This window comes from Tinamus guttatus, unplaced genomic scaffold (genome assembly GCF_059628265.1).
Source record: "Tinamus guttatus ecotype Peru unplaced genomic scaffold, ASM5962826v1 Tinamus_guttatus_pri_ptg001150l, whole genome shotgun sequence".
Taxonomy (NCBI): Eukaryota; Metazoa; Chordata; class Aves; order Tinamiformes; family Tinamidae; genus Tinamus; species Tinamus guttatus.
This window is the reverse complement of record NW_028289684.1, coordinates 1,565,193-1,578,847: the sequence shown is the minus strand read 5'-3', so window position 1 is coordinate 1,578,847 and position 13,655 is coordinate 1,565,193. Positions and strand designations below refer to the sequence as shown.

Below are 13,655 nucleotides of genomic sequence, written 5' to 3'. Positions count from 1 at the left end.
CCTTAGTGAACAAACTATCCCTTTCCCAACCACTTTAAGTAGAGTTGTGCTTATTTAAGGAAGCTACTGCTTTCCCCACAGCTGGAGGTAGTGCAATCAGTATCTCCGAGTGTGCGCATGGGGAACAAAAACAGAGCTGGGCTGAGTTAGCTCCACCTAGAAGTAGGTAACGGGATGTGGTTCCCAATGCAATTAACAGTACGTACCTCAACCATAAATACAAACAGAGTGGAGACAATTCCGCTAGAGTTGTACAAAAACACCCAGGGAGAAGGGGGAAAAAAATAACAATAATCAGTGCCCCACCTCCCCTACCACAGAAACAGTCATTCGAGGGAAACCCACCAAATTCTGCTCTGTCCCAGCCAGTTAGTGTGTTAGTCCCAGTTTCTTTAAACCATGAGCAAAGGACAGTACAATTCCTTTCAAAAAGGATAAAAGCCATTGAGTTAAAATCTGGCTTCTCAAAGCCTTTATAAAAACCTAGATGTCCTCTTCTGTGGGTGCATAAGAAAATCCTAAAAACGCATCGGAGGCACTGGAGCTGCTGGCTGCTAGGTCGGGGGTGTGCGTGATGGAGGTGGAGACGGCTTCCTGGGTGAACTCCGGATCGAAGTGCCGCAGATCAGCCGGGCCGGCCTAAACCAAGGAGCAGAGAGGCACAGCATCATATCACAAGTAGACCTTTACCTTGTGGGTGCAATTGGACACTCTAACACAGCAGCTCTCTCCAAACAGAGGTTACCTCCACATTTGAGGTCCAGAGCCTGCACTTCAGCACACCTCAGGGTCAACATGAGACATTTGGAAAGGAACCTTTGACCTTGAAGACTCAATTCCATTTGTGCCACTATATAAATGGATGCCAACAGAAATACCCACTTACCACATTGGGGTTGAAAGGAGGGGTAATCCTCTTGTGATACAGATCATCCCAGTTTATTGGGCTGAAGAATACATGGTTCTTGATCTCAAGCTGCAGAGATGAGAAAGAGGGAGAAAGTCAGTGCTCTGCCAGCTTTCTTTTCCCATGCTGGGTTCACATTAGCCAAGTTGTTGAAGCCTAACTTGGAGCTACCACATATTTACAGAGAATCCACTTAGAAAATCCTCATTCCATGGACATGATGGTTTGGTAAACCCCTGGAGAGAGACCTCACACTGTTGCATCCTAGCTTGCCACCACAGCTTGACCCATAGCATTTCCCTTTGGTTCTGAAGCATGGCTCCTTAGTATATTCCTGGCATTGGCCTCCATGGAGCAAAAGGCTCCATGGCTTCAGTTCAGAGGAGTTGTACAAGCTGGGTGTGCTAGATCAGATGAGAACTGAAAAGGAGCCCTGAAAGATTCCACAGAGTACCTGTGTCTAGAAATGAGATGATCTTTACCTAAGCCCTGTTTCCCATTAGCTCCTTTTAGGACTGGAGAAAGAGCTACCTACTTGGAAAGTTCTCCCCCAAGGCAGTGCTGTTATCACAAAAGAACGTTCAGAAGAAGAAGGTTTCCAGCTGTCATTTCCCCCAACCATAAAGAAAAGCCACCTACAAAGTCTGTCTTGGCACCCAGCCTCCTCTTCTGGTCCTTGTGGAGAAGTCCCTGGAGGATGTCACAAGCCGCTATGGTCTTGGTTCCTTGGATCTGGAGTGGCTTGTGCAGAATGTTGTCATACATCTGAGACACATCCCGGCTGTAAAAAGGAGGCTAATTTGGAAGAGAGGAGAAGCAGACAGAACATGAACTACTGGAAGTGACCACACGTCATAGGTATTAACTGCAGGGAGGGGATGAGGAAGACGTGCCAGATGTGTCCGTTAGAAGATCAATGATATGGCTGAACTGAGTTCTTTAATGTAGGATTTGAACATCCATATCATGTATTATATGGACACCAGGCTGACCTCATAGCCTTTAGTAAAAAGTTATCCCCCCCAGGGTAAAACAGCTTCAAAACTCACCAGACCAAAGAGCATCTCGTAGAGGACAGCTCCAAGGCACCACCAGTCAACTGTCCTGTCATATGGCTGCTTCTTTAGCACCTCAGGAGCCAAGTACTAGGAAGAGCCAGAAGGAAAAAGACATTTGAATCAAGTTATACGGGAAGGGCTCTGCCTCTAGCTGCACAAACTTGATCACAGTTCAAGCTAAGCAAATGCATCCAGATGCAATTCCCAGGGGTTTTTAGCTGGCCCTCCACTTGCTTCAGAGCAGTGATTTTGAAAGGCACCTGCCAGCAGCCCTAAGATGTTTTTCTGGGCTGCAGAATATTCTTTGTGGGTGACACATACAAAGAATTGCCAGCATAACTCAAAAAGCAAACCTGTCCTAAAGGCACACGTGGCACTCCAGAGGCCTGAAAAGCTGGTGCTTTTTTGGAATTACAGAAGCCACTTAAGTCTGCTCAAATCAGGAGATGACGTTCTCCACAGCCTGGTCCTGTCCTTCAGAGGAGAGATTTTGCAGCCCCTGCATATCCCAGGGCCAGGGCTCTCCATGTCCTGCAAGCCAAGGACATCGGAACAGGCAAACAACCTGCTCACAGCTGCCAGCATCCGGACTTCCAGGGTCAAGGTTGTCTCCAGTCACCTGGAATGGCCCCTGTTTCGCAAGAAAGGCGATTTCCAACATACCAGGACACCTAGTCCCCGACAGCACAGCCCATTTAAAGCACTTGTCAGCTCTTATGGGTAAAGAGCCTTTTTCCCCTGTGCAGGAAAGGCCTTATTTTAACTCCAGCTCCAGACCGACAACCTCAAAGAGCCCCAAGCTGGTCCCTAGCTCCTGCAGTCCGTGTTTCAGAGGTGCTGAGCCCGCTCAGAGCTGAAACCTCTGCAGGTCTCTTGGCTCGCAGGGCACAGCGAATCCCTCCAGTACCTCAGGGGTGCCGCAGAACGTAGACGTGGTCTCCTCTTGCTCCATTCCTTCCTTGCAGAGTCCAAAGTCCGTCAGTACCACATGTCCCTAAGGAAGAGGCAGGTATTTCAGGCTGGCACATTATGTTAGAGTGCCCCTTGCCCATCTGCTTCCCCTCCCTTACTTTACAGGCATCTTAAAACATACAGGAGCCTATAGAGTGAGCTAGATTTTGAAGTGCGCTTGCAGTTATGTAGCTGTGAAGGCACCCAGCACACTCATCTGTGCTCTGCTGCCACCCCGTTATCCCAGGGGCAGGTGACACCGTGTGACACCTCTAGAGCAGCAGCAGATTCCTGCCCCCAGAGCTCACTTTCTCTCAGAGGAGCCATGCACAAGTGCAGCAGCGCACACCAAATCCCTGCAGTGAAGCGAGCCACGTCTATCTTTTGGAGCCAAAAGAAGGCAACGGGACAGGCGACTCTACCTGGCAATCCAAGAGGATGTTCTCAGGCTTTAAGTCCCTGCAAGACAAAAATTACTTTTTGAGTAAATTTGACTGTGTTTTTAGGAGAGCCTGATCTGGAACAGTGTCAGCTGAGAACAGCAGGAGCTGCCTGGACTTGACAATCAGAATCACTAAGACCTTCCCAGAGAACAGATTCCCATCACTGCTGGGAATCAACATCTGCACATAAAATAGGAAGACTGCTCACACAGGGTCAGATGTTAGCCTGTATTTCCCTGCATTGAGACAAAATTTCTTGTTTCTCGAGCTGGATTTTAGACCCTTTCCCAGAGCTCTTGGCAGCAGTTCCCTCCCCATCCCAGGCTGGACATACTTGTTGCCCAGTCCTGTCCAGACAGCACCCCCTTGCAGGGGGCAGTGCCACTCGAGCAGAGTTGTGTGGAGCAGGCAGTTCTCCAGCTACTCCAGTCCTGTGCTTGGCACAACTGCCACAGAAGCCCTTCCCTCCCCAGCATGACACACAGTAAGAGCACACTTGAGCACATCTTACCTGTAAATGATATTTAAGGAATGCAGGTACCCAATTGCACTAGCAACTTCTGCAGCATAAAAGCGGGCCCGGGGTTCACGGAAGCAGCGCTCTCTTTGCAAGTGGAAGAAGAGCTGCAGGCAGAGAGGGTTGTGTCATGTTCTCCTGAGGTTGAAAGATACCCAGGGCAAGCCCAAAAGCAGCTACCCAGATGAAAACCGAGCTGAAAACTGAGCTGAACCTGCTAGCATGTCGTATTATAGCTGAGCCTGATGCTGTTAACACAGATGTCTTGTCAAAGTGTAAACCATATCTCCTGACCAGATTCTAATAGGTCAGTGAAAGGGCAGTTGAAGCAAAAAGAGCTTTTAGAGTATAGAAGTTTGACTTCCTGCAATGGTGTTACTCAAACACTTCACTGAGACCCAGAGTTGGCACACAAGCAAGTTTTGCCTCGAGCTCACTCGTGTCCTAGAGATGCAGCATCTCCCAGGTTCTCTTAACAGTTTGCCTGTAGCACAGGCTTTTCCCCTGCTGCCCCGCTCCTTTCCATCCAGTGTTCTCGCATGGAGTAGCTGAGGAACAGCTGGAGCAGCAGCATGTCCCTGCTAACGTGTTTCCCCCGGGAAAACCTTTCCCCCACAAAGCTCAGGCTGAGGTGAGACACCTCCTCAGGACACTGCTGCACAGTGAGGACAGGGCCTGCTGAAGGGGTGTCCAAGCCAGGGACAGGCAGGTCATTTCTGAAATGCTTCATGCTGTTCTGGTCTTCACTTGCACCCCAGTATATCAAGCAAGCCCTCACTTGCCTGCCAGCCACCTCTAACTGGTTTCTTCTTAGAAGTTAAAGCAACATTACACTTCAGCATCATTAGTGGCCAAAAGCAAATATGTTTAGACAAGCAGGCAGCCGGTCTGGGAATGACTAAATAAAGACAACAGCTGTGTCTGCACTCACCTCACCCCCATTTACATAGTCCAGCACAAAATAAAGCTTCTCTGAGGTCTGGAAGGAGTAATGGAGTCCCACAAGGAAGGGATGCTTGACGTTTTTCAGGAGCACATTGCGTTCTGCCATGATGTGGTTTTGCTATCAAAAATAAAATAAGCTGCAGAATTGGTTTCAAGCCAGGGTCCAGCCAAAGATGAGATAGGAGCTCACTGCTGCTGTGAGCAGACAGAGGCTGGGAATCCAGAGTGGTCATCTCCAGTCTCCAAATGGGAAGCTTTCTGCTCACTAACCTGGATCCACCTCAGTTCTCTGCATTCCCAAGTCCACATTTAACACGCCAGCGGTGTACATGAATATTCACTCAACCACAGGATACTTCAACTGCATTAGCAGTGTTGCTCATAATACACTGAGCAGTAGTTATGGAAGTAGCCAAGGAAAGGGAAAAACAGCAGCTATGCTGCAGGGTGGGAGAAGTTTGGCCCCATGCAGAGCACAGCCAGGGTAGGTTCAGTCCTCTAAGGGGACTGAGAAGCGCTGACTTCGTTATCAAAAGCCACATCACCTTCCAGTGGCAAGCTCTATTCCCATCTTTTTGATGATCAGTCCCTGTTGAAGAGTTTAATACATACTCCTGCTTGAGCCACTAAAGCCTGAGGTATGAAAGGCTCCTCCAACCTTCTCTGAGGAGTTACACGGGTTCTCCTGTAGACATACCTCCTTTTTCTTTAGGATGGTTTTCTTCTGCAAGACTTTCACAGCATAAAAAGTCCCATCACACTTGCGCTTGGCCAGCAGAACCTACAACAGAGTCACGGTCATAAGTTTGAGTCTCTTGCCCTGTGCTAGTTGGTGTTTCCTCACTAGTTCAACATTCATGCTAATTATTATACTCAGAGCACCAAATTTTAGGAGCTCAATTTCAACCTGTTCACTCTCCCTAATTCAGGGCTTTCCTGTTGAGTGAGAAGAGTACAAGACACATCACCCACACAACAGCAAATGAGCACTGGGAAAGGATTCCTCTTGAAGCAGGCCTGTCATCCTACCAGACAGATTTATCTAGGGATCTTTTGCCAGCTGAATGAGCCCAAGGCTTTTTTTTTTTTTTTTTTTTGGCTGATCACTGCTCGTTATCATCATAAGACATAAAACACTGCACAGAAAACACTTCCCACTTCTTTCTGGAGAGGGACTGCAAGATATCCCAACGAGAGTAGAATATGAGAATAAATAAAGACCTCTGTCTTGGGTCTCGTTTGTTCTCAGCCCCACTCTCAACAGATCTAAACTACAACCCATCTGTACAAACCCACTTACTCTTCCAAAGCTTCCTTTGCCAATAACTTTCAGGAAATCAAAGTCTGTTGGCTTGGCACTGTTGGACAAAAAAAGACAGCAAGTTAATGCTTCTGGGAGAGAAGCATCTAGCAGCAACGCTACTATGAGAGGAACATTCCTTCTCGGAAATACAAGCACTTGTGAAAGGATTAAGGAACACCAGGCGGGTCACCCTCACCGCTCGAGACACTGTCAAAGTTGGGCGATTCAGCCTGTGTGTGGCAGGGCACTGAGCAGAGGAGGAGACATCTCACCTGCTGAACGCAACAGCTCTTGCTGGTGGCACCTCCAAAGGGGACAGAGTTTATCCTTGTTTCTAGGGAGAAAACTAGCCAGGGAAGCAACATTGATGTAAATGTTAAATAACATCTTCTACTCCCCCTCTAAAGGGAGGCAGGACAAGGGGCTGCAGAGAACATGTATAGCAGAGAATGGCTACGATAACAGGGACTAACTGGAACTGAGTGCCTTGAAAGAAGGTGTGCTGGAGATACAGATGGTGCTAATTGCTGAGCAATGTAATTGCATGGGTGACACCTCCAAAAAAAAAAAAAAAAAAAATCCAACAAGACCGAGGGGCTGCCTGGTTTCCCCTGCAGATCACTGCCAGCCCAACACCCTACCTGGCTGTTGCAAGAAGCTTACTTGGGGTTAGCAGAAGGTCCGAGGTTGATATTGTCACTTGGTGCTGGAGGCTAGAGAGGACAACAATGTGAGTTGCAAGGAGTTGCCGAAGGTTGTGTTCCCTCCCTCAGCACAACATCTAAGGAACACTGGTCATCGAGAAGCACGTGGGACACTTTGATAAATCCCAAAGCCCCCCAGGAAAGGGAGGACAAACTATGTCCTAAAGCAACACCATGCCCAGCGTGGAGGCTTCACAAGCCAAAACCTGTGCTGAGGCCCCATGCCACAGAGGCAGGACCTCCCTCTTCCTAGAGGGGAGTAACGTACGTAAGTGCATGGCCGTCCTTCCCCTCCCCATTGCTGTTCCCCAGGGATCTGCCCTTGGGCTCAGCGGGCAGCAATCCTTGTCCAAAAGGCTGCTTGGAGCCTCTCTCCTCCCACTGGCATCACCCACAGACCACAAGGACAAGATAAAACTTTCCCAGTCAAAGCCACTAAACACCCCAGGAGGAATTTGTTTGCTCTATGCCCTAAGCTAACAATTCCCCATCAGAATCCCCGTCCCCTCCTCGCTGCTCCTGCGGACACCAGCCGCTCTCATCAACCCAGTGACAGTTCCCAGGTCAGAGCCTGGGTCTCACCTGGAGACTGGTGTCTGGGCTTCTGGATCGGTCCATTAAAAAGGCAACTCGCTCAGCACTTGGGAAGAGAAGAGCAAGCGAGGATAAAGATAAAATAAATACAAAACCGCCACCCAAACCAAGCTTCATAAACACTTTCCGATTAGTCTTTCATTTGCAAGGGAGGCAACACAGAGACAGGCACAGTCCCGGCAGCAACGCAGCCGCAAGGCTGGACAGGGCAGTCCTCCCCGGCTCCCACCCGGGAGCAGGGCTCCGTCCTGGCCAGCACCTGCCTCCAGGATGTCCCATGTCTCCAGGATGTCCCTGCCAGCCCAGGCAGGTCCAGCTGCTCTGCACTGCCCAGGGCCGTTTCCCCGGGCCAGCGCAGACTGGGACACCCTGCACAGGGCAGCTTGGATCATTCGTGTCCGCAGTGCAGGGCCTGCAGCAGCGGGGGCAGCCTCAGGAGGCAGGTGCTGTAAACAGCCTCTCCTCCACCCGCTGCTGCACTTAAACCTCCAATTTCTCTACCCGCTGCCCTAGGGAGCTCTCCCCGTTCCCCCTCAGCCCCTCCAGGCTCCCGGGGGCAGCTCTGAAGAGCGCAGCCCCTGTCCCGGCTGTCACAGCATCCCTGTCCACACGATGCTCTCACCTCCACACAGTGCCCCGCTCACCCCATGGGCGCGGGGCCCTTCCCGCGTCCCCCAGGCCGCCGTGGCCGGGCCGCTCGGCGGCGACGCCGTTCCCTGCCCGCGCAGGCCCGTGCCAGCCGGCTCCATCCACCGCGCGGCGCCGAGCGGGGCTCCGCGGGCCGCGCTTTAAAGGGCTCGGATCCCGCCCGGAGCCCTCCGTACTCACTACGAGCAGAGCCTGGAGCCGGACGCCTTGATGGTTTGTCCTATCCTCTCGCGGCCGTGCTTTATAAGTTCTGCAGGAAAAGTTGGAAAATCCTAAGTCGATGTGGCGGCACCGTCGCGAGCGCACGGAGGCTCAGTTCTTCCTCACTGACCTCGCTCCTCTCCAGAGCCACCCTCCTCCCCGCTTCCACCCACATACCAAAATAACCAGGAAATTATAGGAACCAGGACACCCCCCCAGCCCCACCAGGAGCCCGCAGCAGCTCATAGGGCCGGGATAAGCACTAGACAGACACACTCTGCCAGGGCAGAGACACAGATTTGGTCAAAAACATCCCCCAAGCCTCCCTGAGCTGCACCGCTGCGTACCCAGGAGGGAGAAGAGCTCACAAGGAAGATGCTGTGCCGGGATACGTCAGGCTTGGCACAGCCACCACCCCTTTCATTCAGGGCTCCCTGAGCAATTAGGGGCATGAATGAAACCTTTCAGGGCCCTCGGGAGGTAGGCAGCGCACACAGCAGCCAGCGACCGGCCCAAGGACACGCAGCAGCGCCAGAGCTGGGATCCCCACCAAGGAGCATCCCATGCTCGGCTGCGTGGGATGAGGAAAGCAAAGCCCCAAGCCTGCCTCCCTGCTGCATAGGTGGAGCACGAGAGAAACCTCAACTCCCATCACAGTCTTGAGGAGTCTCTCATTTTGTTTAGTGGTAGGTAATGAAAGTAGCCAAAGACTCATTTCTCACCTTTAGTTCAGCCCCAGCTTCACTATTGGAGGAAAAGAATCAAAACATTCCCAGAATCACGCACCTTATTTTTTAAAAATTATTTAAAGTGTACTTTTGGGGACACAAGCAAGATGTCATATTGGACAGAACTCAACAGCACCAGTCACCAGAGCGCATTGCCCTGTTGGGGAACAGGGTTTGAGGTAAACGCAAGTCCGTGACCCTGTGCAGAGCCCTTTCCCTGCCGGTCTAACTGATGCGTGGCCAGCAGACGGACTGGGTCTGCTCCAGAGAGCCGCTAGCCTGGGCACAGGCAGCAGTTTTGAGCCCCAGGTGCAGATCTCATGAGGAGCAAAGCCAGGCAGCAGCTTTAGAGTTTGGCTGGACTGGGAATGGAAAAAGCAGGAATCTAGAGGGAAGAAAACAACCTCCCCCCACCCCCAAAAAAAAAAAAAAAAAAATCAAACAAATAAACCACTACCCGCAAACCATTCAGCAAGCAGCTTTACAACATTGGAAAGTCACCAAGACACCAGTGTTGTCTGCTGCCTTGCCCTGCAGGCAAGCAGAAGCAACAGCACCAAGGCAGCTTCCAGTACCGAGGTGATTCTTCCTCCTCCCTCATTGCCTCCATGGTCCATCTCACTGGATCACCAAGGTCTGCTGAAGGCAGAGCTTGCTCTGCAGGTTGGGTGCACACTGCAGTGCCCGGCTGGTCCTGCAGCCGAACAGGGTCTGGGCAGCCCTTACCGGGCCGGAGCACCACGGCTCCCTCTGCCTCCCCCAGCTGCACATCCCGCTCTGCGGCGAGCGCGGCCACTCAACAAGTCCCTGCTGAGCAAGGGCAGCTTTCGCAACAGAGCCAATTCATTGACCCAACCCGCTCCAAGGCGGGAGTCTCTCCTCCTGCCCTGGAGTCCCACACGTATTTTTGCAATGTGCGCGTCCCTAGCCTGCACCACATACAACAGTGGCCAGGAGCCAGCCTGCCAGGCCTGAGCACACCTGCAAAGCCGGGGTGGTTTCTGGCTGCTCGGGAGCTTTAAACCAAGCAGGCTTTTTTCTTACTGCATGAGGATATTCCGAGTGCACTCGCACAGAACAACAGAAGCAGAAATAGGTCACAAAGATGCACTGGAATACGTGGTTATCCATGCCCGGCTGCATCCCTCACCACTGCTGCTGGGGCAGCAGGGATGCTCCAGGTATGGCCAGGACCACAGACGGCAGCAGGAAACATGTCCAAGTTCTGTGACAAGATGTGACCATTGCACTCCAGGAGCACAGACTGCTGCATCCCCACCCCGAACATCCTCCCCACACACAGACACTCCTCAGAGTGTCCCTCCACCCCATGCACAGGCCAGGGGTGCCCCCCAAGGCACCATCTCCCACAACACAACGCTGCTACTTACAAGTTGGAGTGGCTGCCACAGCTAGATCCCCCCTGCAAAAAACATCCCTCGGTAACACGTTTTTCTTACAGCACGGCACCAGCAGCTCCCTCTTCCTTCAACGGTTCTGCCGGCGGTGACCCACATTCCCATGCCAGCCCAGCGTTATTTGCTGCAAGCGCATTACTAATGCAACGCGTACCTTGCGCGAGAGGAAACCTCCCAGGCTCGTCATGCGCGGGCTGCCGCCCGCCCTCCTCCCTGGCGTCGCTGCTCTCGGCATCGCTTCCTACCTAACCTAGATTGCAAACCCCTCCGAGCAAGAGCCTCGTCCGCTCCCGCTGCGGGAGACGCCGGCTGCCGGTGCGGAGAGGCAGCGAGGCCGGGCGGGCTGCCCTTGGGACAGCAGGCAGCATCCTGGGAGAAGCACAGGGCTCAGAGAGGCGCCTGGAGCGCTCCAGGGCTTTCATGTAACACAGGGCTGCAAGAAACTTAAGAGGGGGTTGTCCCACTTCCAGCTCAGAGGGAGGACAAGGGAAGGAAGACACCAAACACAGGCTGTTACCAGCTGGGAAAGACTCAGGCTTCTCCCTGCCACAGCTCTGGGAAGCCACAGCCTGCAGGAAACGCACACCAAGCTCCCCTTCACCTCCTCAGATGCCTCCTCATCTACAGGGTCCCTATAGAGCCAGCCCAGAAAAACAATAGGAAAGATTTCAAGGTTTTCTTCATTTTTGGGAAGACACTTAGCTAGCCCCTGTAGAGCTTATGGCTGGAGGATCCTCCACCCATGGGAGGCTGTGAGCCAGAGATGGGCCCCAACAGAAGCATCCTATCTCTGAGCAAACTAGAGCTTAGACATAGGCAAGCCCCTAGATTTTAGGGGAAAGCTCCATGCAAATCCAAAAACGCAGCCCGTGGCCAAAGCCTGCAGCATTTTGAAAAAATATATACATACATAGACAAATAAATCACAAGAAAATAAAGAACAAAGCATCAAGCACACCTGGGAGCACATCCTCTAGCAAAGCCCGTGTCCGGAAGCACGGGAAGCATTCCATAGCTGGTGGATGCGGAGGCACCTCATCCCCCACACTTCTGATCCTTGCTTGGGGCCACCCCGCAGCCAGCCACCCCTCCAGCCTAGAAACCCAAGGCTGCTTCCTAAAAGCCAGGGAGAAGTAGCTTTGGTGTCCACAGCAGTTCATGGTGCCCACAAACATCAACACCTGCCTCAGGTGCTTGGGCTCCTAATGCTCTGCAGCTCTTTAAAGAGAGCCACAAAAGCTGATCAGCTGGGAAAAGCATCTGCTAGATACACCCAAGGAGCCAAAGTTTAGGTGGGGGTGGATGGTTTTGAATAACAAGGAAGAAGTGTGGGTGGTGGGAGGAGCCAGGTAGATCCTGGCAGGATCACAGGTGGAATCGCAGAATGGTTGAGCTTGGAAGGGACCTCTGAAGGTCTAGTCCAACCCCTCTGCTCAAGCAGGGAGGAGTAGAACAATTTCATGCACGTTTTAGTGATCAGTAAAGTTGTCTACTGCCAGGTGGTTTGGAGGAAGGTTAAAACTGTCATCCAGTTCAGGTCAAACCTGCTCCTTCCAGCGTCCGCCGCTGACCTGCATGGCAAAGAGGAGGCTGCAGCCCAGGGAGGCCACGCTGGCACTTTGCATGTGTATGAAATGCAACATGAACACGTGCTGTTTTTTCTTCCTCCTCATATAAATAAATAAATAAATAGATAAATAAAGCAGCCTCTTTTTGCTTTCACTGCCATTTCCTATAAAATCTCCTTCACATGGTGATGCCTCCCTTCACTAATGGGAGGGGGGTGCCTTGTTTGTGAGCAGGACTAGTAAAGTGGCACATGCAAGGCAATAAAGACCTGCAGATGTTATCAGTTTATAGTATCTTCTATTATGTTTTTAACTTAGCAATGTTAATATAGGAATATTCTTTTTTTCTCCGTTTTTGTCTTTATTTGAATGGGAAAGGTCAGATTTCAGAATTCTTCCTGGTTTCAGTAGCTAACTTCCATTTTTAAATCAGTATTTTCTGCTTTTATGTCTTTCAATGAAAACTTCAGCAAAGTTCACAAAATCTATTTGATTTCTGTGTTTTCCGCCTTAAAATATCTTTAATTAAAAGCCTGTTTTCTATCCAATGAAGAGAAAGTAGAAGGATTCTGACAGTTTTTTTTTTTACCAGCTAGAATATATAAAATAAGTGAGCTAAAGTAGGGTCAGTGATGATGATATACAATGATGGAAAAAGCGATGGTTAGGCGGTGTCTGGGCTCCTTAGGTCTGCAAGAAAAATACCCTGTCCAAAGTGGGTGCCAAGCATCCAGCCCAATAAGCCCATCTGGAAGCCGTGCAGCAGGGGACACCTGGGACTTCCCGTTGCCGCCATGGGCTCCGCTCGGGACAGGCTGCTGAACAGAACGCGATGCCTCCTCCCTCCTCCTCCTCCTCCCTGCCCTCGCAGCCCCCAGCGGCACCCAGGAGTGTTACCCTTGGTCTTCCCCAGGGTGGTGGTTGAGGGCTCCATCCACGTTCATCAAGTCCACGGAAGCTGGGGCAGGAGCTCCGTGGCCGTCCAGGAGGCAGGTCGTGCACGGCCAGCACGTCGCAGCCCGGCCTTTCTCCTGCTGCAAAGATAAAGGTCTTGGTCTTGGGTAGGAAGGAGAGCAGGTGCTTGGGGTTCCTGTTGGAGGGAGCCAGCAGAACGAGGGAGCTGCCACGCTCTGGACATGGGGCACAGCATCCTGCTCCCTGACACTTGTCTGGTCACCCAGATCCAATGTGAGGTTACGGGGAGGTCTGCAGGAGATCAAGGTGCTCCTGGCTCTGCCCCGCTGGGAGCTGCTTTCCCGTGCCTCGGTTTCCCTCCCTTTGGACTCCCTTATGAAGTGCTTTTGAGGAGCTGGGGTCAAATCCATCCTCCCTACACGTGCACTGACTGCCTGGGGACGGATGACCCCACACAGGAGAGCACTCTAGGACCACAGCTGAGGACCTCTCCAGCCCCACCGTAGGACAGGCTCCCACCTGGGGTGTCACTATCAGGGACCAGGTGCCCCCAGACTGCTGGGGCAGCTGCCTGGCCTGGAGAACCCCACAGCAAGGACAGATGTCCTAGGAAAGCAGCTGTCCCCTTGGTAGGTGACATGAGTGGGACAGAGGAGAGGTGCCAGGAGCACTAGAGCCCATAACAATTCCCACCCAGGAATGATTCCCACCTCAGCCTGAGCCCCGGAGGCAGAGATGAGCACCCATCATGGGTG

At 51.9% G+C, this 13,655-nt stretch overlaps 1 protein-coding gene across 2 annotated transcripts; it reads right to left on the bottom strand.

Moving 5' to 3' along the window:
- Positions 1-438: 438 nt before the first annotated feature.
- Positions 439-12,962, bottom strand: SGK2 (serum/glucocorticoid regulated kinase 2). Of its 2 annotated transcripts, none has more exons than XM_010215456.2 (14): positions 12,883-12,962; positions 8,251-8,320; positions 7,411-7,468; positions 6,788-6,837; positions 6,122-6,179; positions 5,519-5,602; positions 4,808-4,939; positions 3,871-3,983; positions 3,339-3,375; positions 2,873-2,959; positions 1,957-2,052; positions 1,547-1,702; positions 887-976; positions 439-639 (listed from the first exon to the last, which is right to left on the bottom strand). In XM_010215456.2, exons 1-14 carry the CDS (start codon positions 12,917-12,919, stop codon positions 484-486), a joined length of 1,224 nt encoding a protein of 407 aa, XP_010213758.2. In that variant the 5' UTR covers positions 12,920-12,962; the 3' UTR covers positions 439-483. The 2 variants fall into 2 exon arrangements, with proteins under 2 accessions (XP_010213758.2, XP_088394816.1); XM_088538690.1 differs by lacking the exon at positions 12,883-12,962 and adding an exon at positions 11,376-11,621.
- Positions 12,963-13,655: the final 693 nt, after the last annotated feature.

Bases quoted from the DNA above. Each gene is read 5' to 3' on its own strand.
- SGK2 (XM_088538690.1), bottom strand. From the start codon at position 11,592: ATGTTTGTGGGCACCATGAACTGCTGTGGACACCAAAGCTACTTCTCC. The intron at 2,960-3,338 runs GTAGAGTCGCCT...CCTCTTCCTTAG, and splicing joins ACATCCTCTTGGATTGCCAG to GGACATGTGGTACTGACGGA. The intron at 977-1,546 runs GTAGGTGGCTTT...TCATCTCTGCAG, and splicing joins TGGGTGCCAAGACAGACTTT to CTTGAGATCAAGAACCATGT.